Genomic DNA, 22,664 nt, shown 5'->3' with positions numbered 1-22,664 from the left:
TGGGCATGATTCGTTTGACCGTTTGACTCTTACAAAATTTACCTATCGAGACCCTGTTGGCACGAAGTATTTTCCTTGTAACTATCCGATGGTGATGCCCCCCTAGTATTCGAGGTTGTTTGTAAAGGAGTCTCGATTACTGTCAAATTGCCCTAAGATAGCACGAACAATGGTTGCCTCGTTAAAAACTTTGCCGGAAAAACCCATTTGGGACAAAAACCGGTCCAAGGGAAAAAGAGTGCAATGCGTGCTTTCAGACCTAAAGACTTGGTGTTTGAAGAATCCTTTGGTGTCTTCGATTAAACACCTGCAAATGGTTAGTATAATATAAACGAAAATGTAGAAGGTCTTACCTTAGAAGTAATATTGTTTGAGGAGTGATATGTTCTAATTATTTGGTAATTGTTTGTCGTTCATCGTGCCAAGTTTGTAGGATCCCTTTCCGATGATATCGAGGACCTGATGCGGTCCCTCCCAGTTCGGGCCAAGTTTTCCTTCGTTTGGGTTTCAAGTATTGAGGGTGACCTTCCTCAGAACCAAGTCCCCGATTTTAAAGTGTCGAAGATTGGCTCTTCGATTGTAGTACCTTTTGATCCGCTGTTTTTGTGTGACCATTCAAACGAGGGCAGTTTCTCGTTTTTCATCTAGAAATTTGAGGCTTGTATTCTTAGCCTCGTCATTTGACTCTTCCGTTGCATATCAAAATCTGACTTGGGTTCCCTGACTTCAACGGGATCAGAACTTCGGCGCCATATACTAAAGAGAATTGTGTTTCCCCTGTACTGGATTTTGGCATTGTACGATACGCCCAAAGGACTTCGGGCAATATTTCTCTCCATTTTCCTTTAGCATCGTTCAGTCTTTTCTTTAGATTTTGAATGATGGTCTTGTTTGCCGATTCGTCCTGTCCGTTCCCACTAGAATGATATGGCGTTGACAAGATCCTTTTTATTTTGTGATCTTCGAGAAACTTTGTCACTTTGCTGCCGACGAATTGCTTTCCATTGTCACATACGATCTCAGCAGGCATCCCGAATCGGCATTTAATGTGGTCCCAGATTAAGTTTATGACTTCTTTCTCTCTAATTTTCTCGAAAGCCCGTGCTTCAACCCGCTTAGAGAAATACTCAATCATGAAGAAAATAAATTTAGCTTTACCTGGGGCCGATGGTAGAGGGATGACGATATCCATTCCCCATTTCATGAATGGCCATGGGGATAAGACTGAGTGGAGTTGCTCTCCGGGTTGGTGAATCATCGGCGCATACTTTGACATTTGTCACACTTTTGAACAAACTCTTTTGTATCCTTTTCCATATTGGCCCAATAGTATCCTGCTCTGATGACTTTGTGAACCAATGATTCGGCACCAGAATGATTTACACAGGTGCCTTCGTGGATTTCTCATAAGACGTAGTCGGTATCTCCTGGTCCCAAACATATTGCCAATGGTCCATCGAACATCCTTCTATACAATGTTTCGTCTTTGGCCAATATGAATCGTGCGGCCTTCGTACGTAGAGTACTCTATTCCTTAGGATCCGATGGAAGCTTCCCATTCTTTAGGTATTCGATATATTTGTTCCTCCAATCCCAGGTCAGACTTGTGGAGTTGATTTCGGTGTGGCCTTCTTCGATTACTGACCTTGAAAGTTGTAGTCCCCGAGCTAATCTCGTCGTCTTTGACTGATGACCCCAAATTTGCAAGGACAACGGCCTCGCTGTTTTGTTCTTGAGGCACATGCTGTAGGGTCCATTATCTTCTCGAACCTCGAAGGTTCTATTGACTTGGTTTACCGCAAGCAGAGAGTCGCATTTGGCCTCGATGAAATCTGCCCCTAAACCTTTAGCTAGCTCGAGAGCTGCGATCATGGCCTCATACTCGGCCTCATTGTTAGTTAAGTTGGAGGTTTTGATAGCTTGTCTAATTGTATTACCCGTGGGTGGATTTAAAATGATGCCTAACCCGGACCCCTTCACATTCGAAGCACCATCTATGAAGAGGGTCCACACACCCGATGATGTACCCGACTTTATTAATAGTTCCTTTTCGACCTCGTGTACGAGGGATAGCGTAAAGTCGGCCACGAAGTCCGCTAAGATTTGAGACTTGATGGTCGTTTGGGGTTGATATTCGATATCGTACCCATTGATCTCGACGACCCATTTGGCCAATCGGCCCGAAAGTTCGGGCTTATGCAAAATATTGCGAAGGGGATAAGAAGTCACCACGCAGATCGGGTGACACTAAAAATATGGTTTTAATTTCCTAGAGGCGTTTATTAGGGCAAGCGTTAATTTTTCTAAGTGTGGGTACCGGGTCTCGACTTCAACTAAAGTTCGACTAACATAGTAAATAGGAAATTTGCGTACCTTGCTCTTCTCAAACTATGACCCCACTTACCGTAATTTTCGAGACTGTTAAGTACAAGTAGAGTTGCTCGTCCGCTTTTGGGGTATGAAGCAGTGGCAGGTTCGAGAGGTGCCGCTTTAATTCTTCCAATGCTTGTTGGCAATCCGGGGTACATGCAAAATTGTTCTTCTTTTTGAGTAGTGAGAAGAACCTGTGACTTCTATCTGAAGACCTCGAGATGAATCGGCCTAGGGCGGCTATGCGCCATATTAGTCTTTGTATGGCCTTAACATTGTCCACGACTGTGATGTCCTCGATTGCCTTGATCTTATCAAGGTTGATTTCGATTCCCCGATTTGATACCATAAAGCCGAAGATCTTGCCTGAGCCGACCCTGAATGCACATTTCTCCGGATTGAGTTTCATGTTGTATTTCATTAGTATATCGAAGGTCTCTTGCAAATGTATCAAATGGTCCTCTGCTCGCAGGGACTTAACTAGCATATCGTCAATATAAACCTCCATTGATTTACCTATTTGTTCTTCGAACATTCGATTTACTAAGCGTTGATAAGTGGCACCAGCAATTTTTAGTCCAAAAGCATTACATTTTAACAATAGGTACCGTATTTAGTGATGAACGAAGTCTTTTCCTGATCCTCCGGGTACATTTGTATTTGATTATACCCGGAGTAGGTATCGAGAAAACTAAGGATCTCATGACCGGCCATGGTATCGATCATGCAATCGATATTCGGCAAAGGAAAAGAGTCTTTAGGACATGCTTTGTTTAAATCTTTATAGTCTACGCACATTCTAAGTTTATTTCCCTTTTTAGGGACTACGACTACGTTTGCTAACTATTCGGGAAATTTTACCTCCCGAATGGATCCTATTTTGAGAAGTTTTGTTACCTCGTCCTTGATGAATGCATGTTTTACCTTAGACTGGGGCCTTCTCTTTTGTTTTACCGGGCAGAACTTCGGGTCCAAGCTTAGTCGATGTGTAGTGATCTCTGGCGGGATCCCTGTCATATCTAGGTAGGACCAAGCAAAATAATCCATGTTGTTGATAAGAAATTTAATGAGTTTTTCCCTGAGCTCGGGGGTTAACCTCGTACCCAGGTATACCTTTCGATCGGGTAGATGCTCCATCAGTATGACTTGCTCCAGCTCTTCGACTGTCGATTTGGTGGCGTCGGAATCCTAGGGGATTAAGAAGGATCGAGGGATCCAGTAGTCATCGTCCTCATCTGTTCCCTGCTTCTCCGACTGAGTCGAGGCTGGTGGATGTGGTTGCTATTTAGCTTCCTGTTTTCCTTTGGACTCTGATCCCTTTGTTGTTGAAAACGCCGATACTGGTATTACTTCGTCGATCGCGAACATCTCTTTTGCAGTATGATGTTCCCTATATACTGTTTTTACTCCATCCAGTGTTGGGAACTTCAGCATTTGGTGAAAGGTCAAGAGGACCGCCCTCATGTTATGAATCCAGGGTCTTCCGAGCAGTGCGTTATATCTCATATCGCCCTCGATCATATGTAACTTTGTTTCTTGAATAGTTCTGGCTACATTTACTGGTAGGATGATTTCATATTTAGTTGTTTCACTCGCCATGTTGAATAAATTGAGAATCCGAGTTATGGGTACGATCTGATCTTGTAGGCCAAGCTGCTCCACGACCCTCGATCGAATAATATTAGCCGAGCTTCTTGGATCAATTAAAACACGTTTAACTTGAATTTTATTCATAAGGATAGAGATTACCAAAGCATCATTGTGGGTTGTGGGATCCCTTCTGCTTTCTCATCTTTGAATGATAAAGTGCCTTCTGGCACATAGTCTCGAGTTCATTTTTCCCTGGTGATTGATACTTTAGTGCGTTTGAACACGGGCCCTTGAGAAATATCGACCCCACCAACGATCATATGAATCACGTGTTGTGGTTCTTCGTGCTCATTTTTCCTATTTGCATCCCTGTCTCTGAAATGGTTCTTAGCTCGGTCGCTTAAGAATTCTCGAAGGTGACCCTCGTTGAATAGATGGGCCACCTCCTCCTTTAGTTGTGTGCAGTCTTCGGTTCTATGACCATGTGTACCATGGTATTTGCATATTTGATTGGGGGTTCTTTGTGATGGATCGATTTGTATGGGTCTGGGCCATCTAGTATCTTTGATTCTCCCAATGGCTGACACAATACCTGATGCGTCGATCCTGAAGTTATATTCTGATAATCATGGTGCTTCTGTGGGATCGGCATGTTTATCGAAGCCACTTTTGCTCATGAACCCTCGAAAGCTTTGTCCTCAATCGTTCCTTCGATCACTTTGGATGGGATTGCGTCCTGGGATGCTGTTTCTATGATCTGCGTTGTATGGTTGATACCTATCTCTGTTCATCCGGGGTTCTCTGTCGATATCCCTTTGAGTTCTGCTGACGGGCATGTTTGGATAAACGGAACCAGAAGGGGTCCCCAATTGATCATCCTCGACCCTGATCTTTGACTGGTACCGATTATGTACATTGGCCCAGGTTACCGCTGGATATTCAATTAAATTCTGTTTTAGCTGTCGTGATGCCACCGAGTTGCATTCGTTCAAACCCTGAGTAAAGGCTTGAACAGCCCAATCGTCTGTGACCGGTGGTAGTTCCATGCATTCCATCTGGAACTGAGATATGAATTCCCTCAATATTTTGTTGTCTTTTTGTTTCACCTTGAAGAGGTCCGACTTCCTAGTTGCAACCGTAATTGCTCTAGTATGTGCCTTTACGAAGGAGTCTGCAAGCATGGCGAAGGAATCAGTGGAATTAGGCGACAAATTATGGTACCATATCATTGCTCCTTTCGACAAGGTTTCTCCAAGTTTCTTCAGTAAAACAGATTCAATCTCATCATCTTCCAAGTCATTCCCTTTTATTGCGCATGTATAAGAAGTTACATGATCATTAGGTCGGTGGTCCCATTGTACTTAGGAACTTCTGGCATTCAGAATTTTTTCGGAATGGATTTCGGAGCCGCACTTGGAGGGAAAGGCTTATGTACGAATTTCTTTGAATCCATACCCTTTAGAATTGGCGGTGCCTCCGGTATTTGGTCAACCTAGGAGTCGTATGTATCTATTTTCTTGTCATTTGCTTTGATTTTCTTTTCTCCCGATTCAATCCATTTAGTGAGCTCCTCGAATATTTTCAGAATGGCGGGGTCAGTCCCCGATTCGTTGGCATTGGACCTTTCCGTCACAGGCTCAATCCTGTGAACGACTTCTGGTTCAATCCTACTCGGTGTTCGGTGTTGATTTTGTAGTTTTGCTATAGCGTCTTTTTGAGGTTGTAACATTTTGAATATTAATTGAAGGCTAGCTCCACCATCTTCTCCGTCGTGCGTACCTCGACCACCTGATCGAACTTCCCTGCGTACATTACCTTTGAGATCAACGCCCAAATTTGCATTTAGGGAGACATATGAACTGATATCGACGGGATTTGCAATTGGTGCTCCCTCGAGGTCAGCCTGAGGCACCTCGATTCTTGGGGCGGCTATGTTGTCATTTTTCCCGTGAAATCTGAGGCTGTTGTTACCATGTGTAGGCGTTGCTTGTGAGTTTGACATGTTTATCCTGAAAAACAAAGTTTCTTACGAGAACAAGTGTAAAATAGTGTGTGTTATCGGAATCAATATTAAGCAATCACTATTATCCTAGGCCCCACGGTGGGCGCCAAACTGTTTATCCTTAAAATTAGATAACAATTAAACTTATAATGAGGTTCTAAGGATACGTGATTTCACTTAATACCGATAGAAAAATATGAAGATTAATAACATAAATGAACTATAAAGTAAAGCAAACTAGTGTTAGAATGGAACTCAGCCCTCGAGTTTGGATACCCTGGAACTAGTTGATGCAAGAACAATTAAAATATAACAAGCTGATGAACAATAGTATAAACGAGAAAAATAATTATATTGCTTTGATCTCTGTGAACTGTCGTCTACAAATGATTAGAATCCCCATTTATATAGTAGAGGAATCCTACTTATGGTATGATTCTAATTACAGAAGAAAATCCTATGATTAGCTAATTAAATATTTCTTATTTAATTCGTTCCGAGATTTACGCCATGATCATCGACCAGTCACCGAAGTTTACGTCGTGATCCTCGACCAGTCATAAATATCTCACCTTTCTGTTATTATGCTATCTTCGATCTTGCTCGATGTCTGTCTCATTTGGCTTCGATCGCTACTAGCCTCGATCTCGACAGGTACCTCGATTTTGAACTCGGTACCTAGTCCCCGTGATTTAATCTGTTCCGTTAGGAGGCCGTCCTTCGATGCAATCTCCCGGTCTCGGTCAAATACTAAAATCGGGTGGGTCCGATTTTTATCGTATACATTATTCATTTTCTTTTTTCCATTCATTTGTTTTTTTCACATTTTCTTCCTGATTTATTTTTTTCGTTTCTTATTTTAAAGTTGTGGTCTTAAATAAATGGCATATGTAAGTGATGAAAGTTTAACAAAGAAAGAAAAATTTTAAGTTTTCTCTCTCTAGTTATTCTCTCAAGGCGCACGATAGTGGTGTTTACTAACATACGCCCTCGCCGAAAATGGCTAGGGGCCGAGCAAAAAAGGGAGTGAGCAGAATTGAGTTATCAAATGTAAAGCTCACAAAGATTAATCGAAGACCGATGGGAAATGATAAGCAAGAACAGGAAGACCCAACTGGGGAAAAGTGTGACCTAATATGTACCACACCAGCCAAATAGGTGACTGAGAAGATTACGCCACAAGAAAAGGGACTTTTGCACAAGAACCTGATGACTATTGGCACACCATGACCTGCTTTGCCTAGTCGAATAGAGAATACTAACACGCCACTTTTCGGTGTATCGGTGGCAGCAGGAACAGCGGAACCAGAAAAGGTTATAGCTACTAAAGGCAAGTAGAGTAAAACCCTAGAGGCGGAGACAAACAAGGTGCAATGGTGGCTAGATCTAGGGCAAGCTCCAAATGCTAAGCAACCATTGGTGAACCTTTTCAAAGGAAACAAATACTCCTCCAGAGGTATGAATATGAGCTATATCCCACCTACTATGTGAGATGGAATTAAAGTTGTGGAACTAGAGAAAGCCGAAGTGGAAGAAGAAACAGAAAAATGAAGGAACACAATTATCTTCTATGTGGTGGGTGAGTCCCCTATAATAGGGGCCGAGCAAAAAAGGGAGTGAGCAGAATTGAGTTATCAAATGTAAAGCTCACAAAGATTAATCGAAGACCGATGGGAAATGATAAGCAAGAACAGGAAGACCCAACTGGGGAAAAGTGTGACCTAATATGTACCACACCAGCCAAATAGGTGACTGAGAAGATTACGCCACAAGAAAAGGGACTTTTGCACAAGAACCTGATGACTATTGGCACACCATGACCTGCTTTGCCTAGTCGAATAGAGAATACTAACACGCCACTTTTCAGTGTATCGGTGGCAGCAGGAACAGCGGAACCAGAAAAGGTTATAGCTACTAAAGGCAAGTAGAGTAAAACCCTAGAGGCGGAGACAAACAAGGTGCAATGGTGGCTAGATCTAGGGCAAGCTCCAAATGCTAAGCAACCATTGGTGAACCTTTTCAAAGGAAACAAATACTCCTCCAGAGGTATGAATATGAGCTATATCCCACCTACTATGCGAGATGGAATTAAAGTTGTGGAACTAGAGAAAGCCGAAGTGGAAGAAGAAACAGAAAAATGAAGGAACACAATTATCTTCTATGTGGTGGGTGAGTCCCCTATAATAGGGGTTGTAGAGAGGTTTGTAGCAAGCAATGAAGGATTGATACCAAGCTAAGAATCTTATACCACAATGATGGCTACTTTTTGATAAGATTTCAAAGCATAGAGGATAGGGATAAGGCACTATATGTAGCCCCCAATACCATCAACAACATGCCGATAATTACAAAGGAATGGACATCTGACTTCAATTTCAAAGATGAAGTGCTGAATACATTGCCACTATGGGTAAGAATTCCTAACTTACCGCTGAATTATTGGGGGACGACATCTCTGAGTTGAATAGATAGCAGCCTGGGAGTGCCCTTGTATGTTGATGACTTCACTACTAATGTTGAGAGAATCTCCTACGCAAGGGTACAAGTTGAAATAGACATTACTAAAAGTCTCCCATAGAAGATAGAAGTGAAGGATTCTAATGGTAGATACTTTGAGCAGGCAGTCACTTATGACTGACGCCCTCAGTACTGCAATGTGTGTTTGCAGCTAGGTAATTCATGCCAGCTAAATGAGAAGTAAGAAATGGGGAAAGAGCAACAAAGAAAGTAAGGAAGAATATTCCTAAGCAGAGGCAGGAATGGCATGCAAAAAGGGGTAGTTTAGACAGAAAAGGTACATAGTATCCCTGAAAAAACTAAGATGACAGAGGCCCCAACTACAGAGAAAGGGCCAGGTAATGGGACAGAAGCAGGAAAGGAAGTTGGGTGGACAGAGATCATGGGAAAATCAACAAGCAAGTCTCCAGCAATGACTAGTCAAACTCAAGACATACATAACAAAAATGGATTTGATCCTCTAGTACTAGAAGGGTCTATGCACTATAGTCTCCCAAAACAAGGCCATGAGCAAGGGCAATGTAGCACCAGTAGGGGAAGTGAGTTACAATACCTCTCCATTCCAAGATGAAGCTAATCACATTGAATGTTAGAGGGTTGAATAAGGTGTACAAGCAGAAGAAGAAGGAGGAGTTTATGAAAGAAAATAATATAGGTATAATAGCTATAATAGAACATAGAGCGATAGAAGAAGTAGCAAGGACGATCAAAAATAAAATAACTCCACAATAGATCTAGTGCAACAACTACGGGACAAGAAATAACGGAAGAATCTGGATAATGTGGGATCCTAATCAGGTTAGTTTTACCGTATAAGCCACTCATTTACAATTCATACATGGGCAAGTCTGTATACTTGAGACCAAAATGAGTTTTGATTTTACAGTTATTTATGGCTTACATACTTTTGAGGATAGAAAAAGTCTATGGCATGATTTTAAAAAAATTCACAATGCTCAGTCAGGACCATGGCAAACAATGAGAGACTTCAATGTAGTTATGCATATTGGGGATAGAATAAATGGGACTCTGATCTAGGAAGCGAAGGTTGCAGACTTTAAAGAGTTCATGCAGGACTGTCATATGGCAGAGTTGAGAAGCATAGGGGTAACTTACACATGGTCGAACAACTCAGTGAACAGTAAGATAGATATATGAGTTCTAAATGCTGAATAGATGATGAAGTACTCACTTTTTGAAGTCATAGTAATGACGCCATACTTCTCAGACCACAGTCCATTAGAACATAAACTGGTGAATCAACAAAGTAAAATATATAGACTTTTCCAATTCTTCAACATTATAGCAGAACACAATAATTTTCAATAAAAAGTCTTAGAAGGATGGAATAGCAGGGAAAAAGAGGGAAACATGCAAAGTATATGGGAAAAGCTGAAGAGAGTTTAAACAAGAAATAAAATATATTAACAGTACTCATTACTTAGGTATCGAGGAAAAGATCAAAAAAACCAGACAACAACTGTTAGCAATCCAGGAGGAAATAAGGTTAAAGGGGAGGACATAAGCACTTAACCAGGAAGAGAAATTAGCTAGAGAACAACTGAGAAAAATGGGTCCTTATTGAGGAAAATGTTACAAAACAAAAGTCTAGAAACCAATGGTTATGATTTTATAAGCAACTACTGGGGTCAGCAGCTGGTTCTGTACCTGCAATTAATCCCCTTGTTATGAAAGATGGGCCTTGTTTAAGTAGGGAGATGCAGCTGCAACTAATAGCACCAGTATCCAGGATAGAAGTGGTCAATGCACTGAAAGATATTGATGATAAAAAAGCACCAGGTTGTGATGGTTTCAATACTTTCTTCTTTAAGAAAGCCTGGAGCATCATTGGAGAGGAGGTAACATATGTTGTCCTGCACTTCTTTCATACAAAGAACCTTTACCTGCATATCAATTGCACTACAGTCACATTCATACCAAAAGTTAAACCCCTTATACTATCAAGCAATTTAGGCCTATATCTTGTTGCACAATCCTTTATAAACTGATATCCAAAATACTGACAACAAGTCTACAAGGTGTAATGGATAATATAATTGATCAAAGCCAATCAATTTTTTTTTGGTAGAATTATATTACATAATCATAAGTCATGAATTAGTCAAGGGGTATGGGAGAAATGGGGTATCCCCAAGGTGTATGATCAAAGTTGATATGCAAAAGGCATATGATTCATTAGAATGGCCTTATTTGGAACAGATTTTTCATGCTGCAAATTTCTCATATTTGTTTATAGAATGGATCATGACCTGTGTAAGAAGTGTCTCTTACTCAATCATTATCAATGGACAACCAAGTGCTCCATTCCAGGCGAAGAAAGGACTAAGACAAGGGGATCCACTTTCGCCATTCCTTTTTGTTCTTGCCATGGAGTATCTCAAAAGGAAGCTCAAGACATTGTAGAGAAATCCATACTTCAACTTCCATCCTAAATATTCAAAGCTATAGAATACAGATTATCCAGTTAGGTTTGCTGATGACCTGATGCTCTTCTGTAGAGGAGATGTAATCTCAGTCTAATTACTCATGAAATGCTTTAATGATTTCTCAAAAAGTTCAAGACTGATAGCAAACAAAGATAAACGCTCCATTTATTTTGGAGGGATGAGCAAGGAGGTGCAAGAGGAAATCCTAACAACACTGGGGTTTGCAAAAGGGAAATTACCTATTAGATATCTATTGGTCTCTCTGAGCTCCAAAAGACTCTCCCTAGTTCAATGTCAGCTACTCACATAAAAGATACTTGGAAGAATTACCTCATGGACCACAAAATACATATCATATGTTGGAAGACTTTAATTGATCAAGAATGCGCTATTTTCGGTTCAAAACTTTTGGTTTAAGATTTATGTGCTACCAAAAAACGTTGTGAAGCTGATTGAGGCAACATGCATGAGCTTCCTCTGGACAGGCATAGCAGAAATATCAAAGAGGGCTTTGATGGCATGGGAAAAAGTCTGTTGGCCCAAAATAGCAGGAGATTTCAATGTGACTCACATTGAAATATGGAATAAGGCAGCAGCCCTGAAACTCCTGTGGAACCTTTGTACAAACAAAAAGATAAATTGTGGGCTAGAGGGGTCCACATATACTATGGGAAGGGAAAACACATCTGGGAGGTGCAAATGAAGCAAGCATAATGGGTGCTGCTAAAAATTTGAAGGCCAGGACATACCTAGAAAAGGTAGGCATAAAAGACACAAATTTGCTGAAATAGAACCCCTTCTCCATAAAAAAGATGTATCTTCAACTCAGAGGAGATTTCCCAAAAGTACCATGAAGAAGGCTAACTTGCAACAACTATGCTAACCCTAGATGGAGCTTTATATTGAATCTGGCTTTGCAAGGGAAGTAACATACAAAAGATAAAGTGGCAGGTTGAGGGGTTAATTTTACTGATGGTTATTGAACTATCTTTCAATTTCACTAAAATCATATAACTATTTTTTGTCACTTAAAAGTAACTAAACTTTATCATTGTCACTTAAAAGTCATTTTGCCTCTCAGCTCTGAAAACTGAGTGACGAGAATCTGTCTTCACAAACCTGCGAAACTTCCCCTTAAGCTGATCAAGCTGCTGATCACTCTGGTCACCCGGATCTTGCTGACTCTATTAAATCGAAGAATTCTGATGCAGGCGGCAAAGCGAAATAGGAAAGGGGCCGAGCTGCTCGAACCCCTACCATAAATATGACATGGCATTAAATTTTATGATAAAAATTCATAAATAAATGCCACATAAGCTAATATGGGTCATACCCATTTTAGATCCATTTATCCTTTAGTGTGATTTGATCCATAATCCAAATGATTTTCGATAAAAAAAAATTAATTTCACATTAGTTTAAAATGATTATCCTATACTACAAAATTTTGCCTTTTCTGTCACATCACATTCATAATTATTCTATACTAAAATAATCTATGCTAGAAAATTCTTATCTTGTTTGTATGCCCCATCTGAGTCATTTTATAATTCTATTGAAGCTAAAATTACTATTGTATACAATAGTATTTTAAAATAACTCGGATAGAGCATACAAACAAAATAAGAATTTTCTAGCATAGATTATTTTAGTATAGAATAATTATGAATGACTCGGATGAGGCATACAAACAAAATAAGAATTTTCTAGCATAAATTATCTTAGTATAGAATAATTATGAATGTGCTGTGACAGAAAAGACAAAACTTTGTAGTATAAGATAATCATTTTAAACTAATGTGGAATTAATTTTTTTTTTATTTATCAAAACTCATTTGGATTATGAATCAAATCACATTAAAGGATAAATGAATCTAAAATGGGTATGGCCCATATTAGCTTATGTGGCATTTATTTTTGGATTTTTATCATAAAATTTAATGCCATGTCATATTTATGGTAGGGGTTTGAGGCAAAATGACTTTTAAGTGATAATGATAAAGTTTAGTTACTTTTAAGTGACAAAAAATAGTTATATGACTTTAATGAAATTGAAAGATAGTTCAATGACCATCAGTGAAATTAACTCCAGGATGGAGTATGACAATACCAAAGATGTGTTTTATGTGATGAGGGAATTGAAGTCATTCCACATTTAATTTTTGAATGTAGGATGGCTAAAGAGATCTGGGGGAGATTACTGAAATAGCAAGGGTTTAATAGATCAGTGCTGAAGTAGGAAGAGGAAATTGAATGGGCAGTCACAACAATGAATGGAAAGAAAGCTATGGCTGAAGTCACAATAGTGGATGAGATCCTTCATTTGATAGTCCAGTATATTTTACGTAAAGCAAATCAAAATGCCAAAAATAGCAAATAGATTGAAAGAACGGACTTTTATCCTTAGGCATTGAAGTAGCATATGTTAGTGAGATAGGTAGTACCTGGCAGTTGGAGCGATATGCTCAACTTGCAGGTGTCTGTTTTTGTTGTCATGTGTAGTTCGAAATTTTGTATATAATGCTACTTGGTAATAAAATTCTTTTATTTACCAAAAATAAAATGGCATATGTAGGATCAAAAGTATCAAAAACCATCCTTTCTTAATTAAGTTTTGTATCAAGTCAAACTCCGACATACAAACAAATTGAAACGGAATGAGTAGATGAATTCTTCTCATTGTCTAAGTTTTGATGAATATAGTAACCGATACTCTATGAGATTAGTCAAGATGTGTGAGGGTAGTCTGGAAACCACGGTTATGTATAAAGAAAAGTAGGAATTCTGAACTAGTAGTGCGAGACAAAGTTATTCAACGGTAAAAACCATCCAGAGAAAGGGGACAATATATGTTGTTCCAATAGAAGAAACACTTCCCAGGAAATAATAGTATAATACTCTTGACAAAACCTCAACGTTCTATCTATAAAGTGGCAGTACAACGGTCCATTTCTTCATCATTTCTCCATGCAAATAAACACAGGCAAGTTTATAATTTGGAGACAGAGAATTCGTCATGAGTGTTGTTATGTACTATATACTTTAACTTTTTTTCATAATATAAAGATAGATCGACTCAAAAAATGGATTAAATTGGACCTGCAGAATTCAACTTAACATGTACACAACTTTGACCTAATAATGCAAAGCACTAACAAATATTCCTGAGGATATTTATATCATGTTTGAAGAAAATTTCTTAACTAATAGATGTAAATAAAATTAATACAGTCAAATTCCAAAAATTGGGATACAAGTATTATATGTATGTACAAAAATGTTGGTGGGAATATATCAAATTCAACAAAACATTCTAGCAGTTCTAATATATTGTTACAAAATATGCTATTACTGCCACAAATTAAACTCTACCATATTAACAAAAAACTCTACCATATTAACAAAAAATCACTCTGAACGAAAAAGAGCAAAATAAAAAGGGACTCCAAAATATATAGTTTCCTTTAATGAAAAATCCCAACTTGAGCAGAAAAATTTTGAAAATTATAAAAGGCAAGAGCGTACTTTTCCCTTTCAAAATTTCCAAAAAGTTTTGCCTTGAATTTTCTTTGTTCCCAACCAAAAAAAATTCTCCAATTTATTGAACTTTTTCCATTTTCTTTCCTTGCACAATCATAAGAGAAAGATTATTCATCTCATACCTTCCTGAAGAAAACCGGACCGAGTCACCAAATTTCATAATTCGGTTATCAAACCGAGCCGACTCACTTGCTTTCCCAAACGTTAGCAACTTTGGACCCTCTTTTCCAATTTTCAAATTCTCAATTTTCTCACTCAACTCATTAACCAAATTCCATAATAACTCAGTTGAAGGCTTTTTCACTGTAAACAAAACACATAATCTCTCTTTACATTCTTCTAATCTCTTCAAAATACAACCCAACTCGACCGATTCACCAAAACTCAGACAACTCAGTCTTTCCTTAAACTCACTGAGTCTTGATAAAAGTTCATTAACTGTCGATAAATAATCATTACCCAATAATCCAATTACCTCATACAACAATTTGTTACCTTCTAAAAGGAGGGAATCAGGTACTTTGCATGTTTCTTCAATCAACTGAACCAAAGAATCAACGTCCCTGATTAAATCTGAGTTCAAAAAAGATGAGATTTTTTCTTCTTGTTTATCTTTCTCGGAACTGCATGAAAAAGAAGACAGAAAATAACCTAAGATTCTTGAGGTAAAAAGTAGGGTTTCGATATATCTTGCGTAAAATCTGATCCATGCAGAGATTGCCCACGTGGCAGAGGTGGCGCCGTCGCGGAAGGCGGAGAGTTTTAAGTAGTTATGTCCGCCGGTGGCCGGAAAAACGGAGAGCTGGTCTTGTAAAATAAAGGGTCCACGTTTAATTATATGGTGGATAATAAGGAGGCATTTTAGGGCGACGGTGGAGTCTCCGGTGCGATGGAGACGGTCCATGATGATGACGATAAGGGAAGAAGCGGTGGCGCGTGAACTGTTACCGAGGGATAAGAGGGCAGAGACATGGTGGTCGTCCGGCGGCGTTGATGGTGTGTGACTGGTGGCGCGTAGGACGGCGAGGTGGAGAGATAGATTACTTGGTTTTGAGATGAAAGCAGCTTTGGATTGTGAAGCTTTGTCTTTAATGGCGCCTATGAGATCTCTTAGTGTTGTTATTTTCTTCCCCATAGAGAGAGAGAAGTGAGAGGGAGAGGAAATAATTGATAAAGGGGAAAGAAAGAGTTTGTTTTTATGGTTTGAATGAATCTCGGTTAAAGTTGTGACTACGTAAGATATTTTTATATTTCATATTTCATATTTTATATGATTTCTATATAAGTATACTTTTGTTAACTTTATACTAATAGTAGTTTATATGAAACATTTTAATGGACAAAACGCGAAACGGTCCCTTTTGACAACTCGGTAACACATGGAAGAGACTTTAATTGAAAAATAAGTACATATAATTGAACCTCTTTTTTTTTTTTTTTTTTTTGTGGTTTAATATGAACTAAGTTGAACCTTGATAGTTAAGTTATAAAGCAGTAATTAATGTAACGGGTTAAACGTGAAACAATTAAGGTTCATTGTTTTTTTTTTCTTCTTGTTAAAAATGGTAAGTTTTCCAATATGATTTTAACCATAATTAGGAGGATATTATCACTGTATAGGATAAAATATGTTTATATTTAATTAATGATCGCATGAGAAAGCGACACGTGAAGTCGAAAATAGAAAATAGACGGGTCCGAAGGTAATGATCTCATTTGTTACCGGAGAGAATGACATTAATAAAGACGAAATACATGTGTGTCACATGAAGAATATTATATAGCATTAAGTGTATGCTCCGTTACAGAGAATATGACATTCACTGCCTACCGTTATATATTCTTCAATGGCCCTCATAATTGTCATTTAAGAGGGGCTTGATCCTATGACCTTGATCTCTAAGTGCAACTATAAATAGTGAGCTCTATCATCATTGTAAGAGACACGAATTTTTGATAAGCATACACTAGATTTTGTTCAAAGCTCAATAATATTTTACTTTCTTGCTTATTTATACTGTTCTTACTTCCTCCGGAAGCTTTGTTCCCGGACTGAAGATCTCTATCGTCTTATCTCAATTCTAATGCTAAGCCTTACACTTTTGTTTAACTCATTTATCATTTTAGGATCAAATCGATTCACTTGTCTATAAATCATTGTACTAAATTCAACTGTACTATTTTACGGGATGAACATGACCTTAGTCGCACATGACCTACGTTTAAATGAGCATATCTATCAATATATAATGAATTGAGATTTGAGCTATATATCAAAAGAAATCCCTTGAAGTCTAGTTTCTAACACTTCAACCCGTTTGTCATTTCGATGTTCCTATAAAATGTTATAGGCGTTTTACTGAACACTATCTTGTCAGAAAAATGGGGCACGTTTTGGGCGCCCAGAAAGGCGCCAGGCTCGAATCAAAATGCCAAAGTCAGAAGTAAAATGTTTGGGGCATTTTGGATGGCGCTGGGCGCGGACCGTGATGCCAAAGGCATGAAATTGAAATAAAAGGGACGGGGAGAGAGAAAATAGCCTCATTCTTTAAAGATTAAATCTCCTCTCTCATCCTCAAGTCATCCAAGAGTTCTCTTACTACCTAAGGTGAGTTTTCAATGCGATTAAAGTTAGAATACTACTTCCAAACATCAATTCTAACAATATTCCATTTCAAAATCGCTAGATTCTCAACAAGAACTCAAGAACAAGATCTCTCCACTAACCTAGGGTTTCACGATTCAAGGTAAGTTTCGTAACCGCTTTCAACCACGATTGTTAAAGAGGTTTATGGTTGATATTTGCTCCTATAAACTACTACAAGAACTTAGATTAACGATGAACCCTAGGAGGAGAGAAGAATCAAATCTAGGGTTTCTATATTTTGGAAATCTTGGAACTTCTAGTATTGATTCTTAAATTAACTATGTATAGATTTTTTTGATGAGTTGAACCCGTTGGATTGGAGCAAACGAAGGTATTCAAAAGCAAAGAATCAAGGTGAGTAGAGACAATGCTTTTACTAAAATTGTCTTCTCATAAAGATCATGCCATAAGTTATTGTTAGACTGTATAAGGTGTTAATGTGGGCTCTGAATGAAACGAGTGGACTCACATTATCCATTAGAATTGTAGAAAAGATCTTAGATGATTATCATGGTTAATAACCCAAGAATAGTCTGTTGTTCCATAAATCATGCCTTATGCATTCATGACTTGCATATGTTTATTTAATATATAGACTATAATGAAAATTTCTTTTACATGATTTTATGGAACTGTTTTGACGAGAACTATGAAGATATATCACTGTTTTAAATTTTGTGATGCAAGAATTACTCAGAAGAACATTTTGGGAGTTTACTTAGATCTCTAAGAATGGTTCATAACCTCTAGTAGTTTATGTTACCCCGAAACTACTCGTGCCAGAGTAGGAGATTAGTGTACCATTGGTTCGGGCACTATGATAGAAGTGCCCTAGTAAGGCACAAGAACGGGAGCATGCTAGAACCTTGAACTGTGAGGCACCACAGGAATAGAGTCCAGGCGATCGGGTTGGGATCGTCCACTATACTGATCATATGGTGACATTTTCAGAATCAGAATCAGAAAGAATGTCAGAATCGATGGAGCTCCCCAGAAAAGAAAAGAAACGAAAAGGAAAGAAAATGCTTTGAAAAATTTACAATGATTGTTTCAAGAAAGTTTATAGATCTATTTATTTGATTTTTTTTATATTTTTTTTCAAAAAAGAAGAGAATTTTTATGAATGACATCAAAAAAGAACTTTATACTAGATATATGAGTTGTTTGTTTCAACTCTTCATCAAAAACTTTTAGAATTTTCTTATATCACGCATACAAACTTATTTCAGAGTCTCGTTCCACCTTTAGTGGGAGGATTACTTTACTTACTGAGTACCAATGTGGTGTACTGACGTTCTCTTCATGGGAACCTACATCGACCTATGTCAATGTAGGCACAGATTTTATAGATAAGCAGGTTACGAGCTAGGATATTCTCCACCCATTACTAGAAGATTTGGTGAGCTCCATTTTAGTTCGTGGAGTTCGTTGATTCAAGAATTTTGTCTTATTAGTTCAGTCTTATAGGTTTCATAGACAGAGTCAGAGCAGAGTCATGGGTGTCCACTTTACATTACATTTATTTTTCAATGTATTCAAGATAATAGAATGAATTTCTTTTTGAAATATTATTTCATTTGAAAATTCAGAAAAGTATTTACTTTAAATTATATCGAATTGTGTTGAGATACATTGCATAACAAAAATAGAACAGAGTAGAGAAGCCAAGATGGTTCGCTCGGTCAAGTTCAGATACCGAGTGCCGGTTACGATTTGGTTAGAAATCGGATAGTGACATATAGTAATTAGATGATTTCTCTTGTCACACTAAAAATTGCTAAGTGGGGGCATCCAAATGAATAATATTTTTGGTGTGTTTATCCATAATAAGGTCTTTTCTTTTCTTCTATTTGACATGGAAAAGAGTGATCTTATTTTATAATATCAATAAAGACCATAAAATTTGGAAATTGTCTAATCTTTTATGTTAAAATAAACTCCCAAAACCTCACAGTAATCACTTAGGGCACCCCTGTAAGTCTAACATGTGTCTATTTCTTATTACAATTGTAAAATTCTTGAGTATGCCAAATGGTGTCCACGTGGCAGGGTGATGTGACGGCCCATCACGTTAATTTAAATTGTGTGTGAATCTCAATTGGAAGAAAGATAAAAAGATGAATAGTATGAATTAAGATTTCCATGAAATGGAATTAATACTTGATCATGGGTACACCTAACAGTGAACAATCAAATAAAGACAATTAATTAAGATAAATGAGATTTTTTTATTGGAAATGTCATTTTCTTATGATGAGTGTTAGATTAAACAATATACGCAGGTGAATTATGCCCACCTACTTTCTTATATTCCTTTGGTGTTCTCTATATTTGTTTTCCAATAATTGTGTAGGCAAAAAGATAAGAAACTCTGACTTTTCTGCTTTTAACTTTAGACAATAACCGTTTAAAAAAGTCATAAAGACTAATCCTTTTGCTCTATCACAAAAAGACAAAACAAAAGAAATGGCTTTCACTTTTCTTCCTTCCGCATATGTTTTAATTACAGTAGTTTGAAAATGAAAGAGAAGAAAATGCAGGTTTCGTATTATGATCTCAATATTATACACTATGTTATAAATATATTTTATTATAAATGTCCATTTAGTACTCTCTTATAAATAAGCTTCCTGAAAAAACTTATCAATATGGGACTCCGCCGTAAATATGTTTATCTATTTAGTACTCAATTGGAAATAAGCCTCTTGAAGAAGTTTATCCTTTCGGTACTCCGCTATGGATAAATATTACCTCCGGTAGAAGATTATCTATATCTGGTACAGTAACAACTTACAAGCAGTTTACACATCAGCTTAGAGTAGCAGCTTACAAGCAACTTACACAGCAGCTTGCAGTAGCAGCTTACAAACAACTTACACAGCAGCTTGCAGTAGCAGCTTACACAACAACTTTCTTTCTTCTATAAATAGAGGAGAATTCAGTTCATTATGTACATCAGTTTGAAGTTGAATAAAAATATATCAATCTCTCTTTATACTTGTCTTCGATTTATTTACCTTACAGTTTTTATTTTATAACACGTTATCAGCACGAGTCTCTAATTTCATCATCACTACCTGACTGTGAGGCAACATACTGCCCTTGTGCGTGGTCAAACCGAATTCATTCAGAGCATTTTGAGGAAACTTACATCCTTGGAGTGGTAAACAACACATTGCTTTTGTTAATTTCCAACTCTGTGAAGAGATGAAATCCTTCTGATGTCATTTCTCAAAGATAAAACTTATTAATTTATAATTATAATTTGATTTCCTTCATGAGCTTGAAAAATTATGCTTATTATCTATGTCCATCACGTGCTAATTCTAAGCAACTAGTGGTGCAGGACTTGTAGGTATATTGTGATTTGAAATACAAATTTGAAGGCTAAGAAGATAATGGATATTGAATCAACTTGCTATGTTACGTGCTCTGTATACGTATTAGCATATAACAATTATTTTTTTTATATACTTATTTTCATCATGTTGTCATCTCCATAAAAGATTACAAAGTGAATAACAATGTCAGATCCATCTAAACTCTAGCAGAGTTTATGAGAAATATATAATTACCAACAATGGTAATATTTCCTAAGTCTCGTTATGACTTAACTTCATGGTTCACTTGAACTCCAGTAGAGTACGGCCACCAGAAGCGACTATGTTTCATATATCTCATTGTAACTAAATTTTGTTAACCACCAAAAGTGTTATACGCCTATGACCACCAGAAGTGATAATTTAAGCTTGATATGGTTACAATGAAGATAAGTTACAGAAAATTCTCCATATTATATTCATACCTCGATTTGTTTCTGAAGTAGCAAATATCTTAAAAGAGGTTCGAAGCATCACAATTTGATGTGATTATGTACGTTCAGATAATTATGTTCTATCTCCTGAAGGAAGAGAACTTTTGATAATATTAATCCATTTCCTGAAGTGAATGTAACGATATTAAATATAAATGCACTCTTGATGTAAATATATTACGATTCACCTCCAGAAGAGGTAATATGATTGAGAGAATATATTCTCAATATTTCATATTTCAAATTTCTCCTGATGTAGTAAATAATTAAAATTTTCCCCTGAAGCAGGAAAATATTATGTAGTGGTAAAAATTATATTAAAATTCTTAATTTTCATCATTTATAAATTAATAATTGTATTTATATTGTTTATTTGATTATTATTTTCTCTCGTGACACCAGAAGTGTCTGAACAATATTTGGCAGTATAAAATTTATCAAAAGCTCCTGAAGATCTAACTGTTTGTCTAGAAGACACATGACACCAGTAGTGTCGGATAAATATTAGATTGTGGATAATAAATGAAGGCTCTCGAAGAGCTTATATACAAATATATTATTCATATTATATGAGTATGGTCAAAATATATGTTGTAATAAACCTGGAGTTTACTAATAAATGGCTATCATATTGAGACTACAAATGACTGGAAGATTGAAAGTCTTCATGTTCCCACAATCATAGGGGGTAAAATAATATGTATGTGAGAAGTGACCCGCCTTATTCTTTAATTTATACTATATCATGTATCACAGTAAATCAGAAGCTTACTAATGCAAAACAGTCACAGTAAACCAGAAGTTTTACTGAGGCAAAAGTTGCTACTGTAAACCAGAAATTTACTGATACAAAAGTAGGCATAGTAAATCAGAAGTTTATTGATGCAAACATTTATACCATAGTAAACCAGAAGTTTACTTAGAGATAACACATGCCATGATAAACTTGAAGTTTTTATTTGACATTTTTAAATGAGCTATTTGAGAATTCAGATAAGCATATACTGAAGAACTAGAAGATTCTTCAAGAATTCTCTTATTTTGCTTGTTCTCATAATAAATTGATTATACCAGCTAAAGTTGGGACTAAAATCCCTGAATTATGGAATATATAAAAGGTGAATATGGGCCCATTCACCTATCATGTGAACCACTTATAGATGCATATATAAGATGGTTACATGTGTGTTTATTGTTAACCTGCAGTTTGGCATTTGAAATTGCCTTTCTCAATTAAGAGCATAATTTTCAGATTATGAAATCAAGATAGTTCATCTTGATGATGTTGGCTTATATCCAAGCTAGTTTAGCATTGAATACCTCCTATTAATGGCTAAACTATTTCTTATGAGAACAAAGCCTCATATGTTGGTCTAAGATTTTCCAAATTGCATACATCAGCACTTGTATGCATCAGACCAACAAAATATGATAAGTCCTCCCCTCACAATTGGTTTATGATCAGAAACTAAATATTTTTACTATCTAATAACTTTTGATGTGTGGTATATGATTAATTTCTCTACCACAATGTACAAAGATAGGTTTTTCAAAGAAGATTGAGAATATGTGTTAGTTTTTCTAACATTTGGGGATGGAATAAACAGCTGGAAAATATGTTACATGAATCGAATTATCATTAATATGAGCCTCACTTAGAAGATAATTCAAGTCAAATGGTAGAAGCATTTGTTGATCCAAAATTAAATATTATATTTCAGCTGCAAATGCTCCTAT

The 22,664-nt window shown here is 37.1% G+C and overlaps 1 protein-coding gene across 1 annotated transcript; it reads right to left on the bottom strand.

Moving 5' to 3' along the window:
• Positions 1 to 9,881: 9,881 nt before the first annotated feature.
• LOC104113863 (putative clathrin assembly protein At4g40080) lies at positions 9,882 to 15,686 on the bottom strand. Its single transcript, XM_009624174.4, has 2 exons — positions 14,589 to 15,686; positions 9,882 to 10,383 (listed from the first exon to the last, which is right to left on the bottom strand). The coding sequence occupies exons 1-2, from the start codon at positions 15,599 to 15,601 to the stop codon at positions 10,380 to 10,382; spliced, it is 1,017 nt and encodes a 338-aa protein (XP_009622469.1). The 5' UTR covers positions 15,602 to 15,686; the 3' UTR covers positions 9,882 to 10,379.
• Between the last annotated feature and the right edge of the window lie 6,978 nt (positions 15,687 to 22,664).

This window comes from Nicotiana tomentosiformis, chromosome 5 (assembly GCF_000390325.3).
Source record: "Nicotiana tomentosiformis chromosome 5, ASM39032v3, whole genome shotgun sequence".
Lineage (NCBI taxonomy): Eukaryota > Viridiplantae > Streptophyta > Magnoliopsida > Solanales > Solanaceae > Nicotiana > Nicotiana tomentosiformis.
The sequence above is the reverse complement of the archived record's forward strand: the minus strand, read 5'-3'. Positions and strand labels throughout refer to the sequence as shown.

Excerpts from the sequence above, each read along its gene's own strand:
- LOC104113863 (XM_009624174.4), bottom strand. The coding sequence starts at position 15,601 with ATGGGGAAGAAAATAACAACACTAAGAGATCTCATAGGCGCCATTAAA.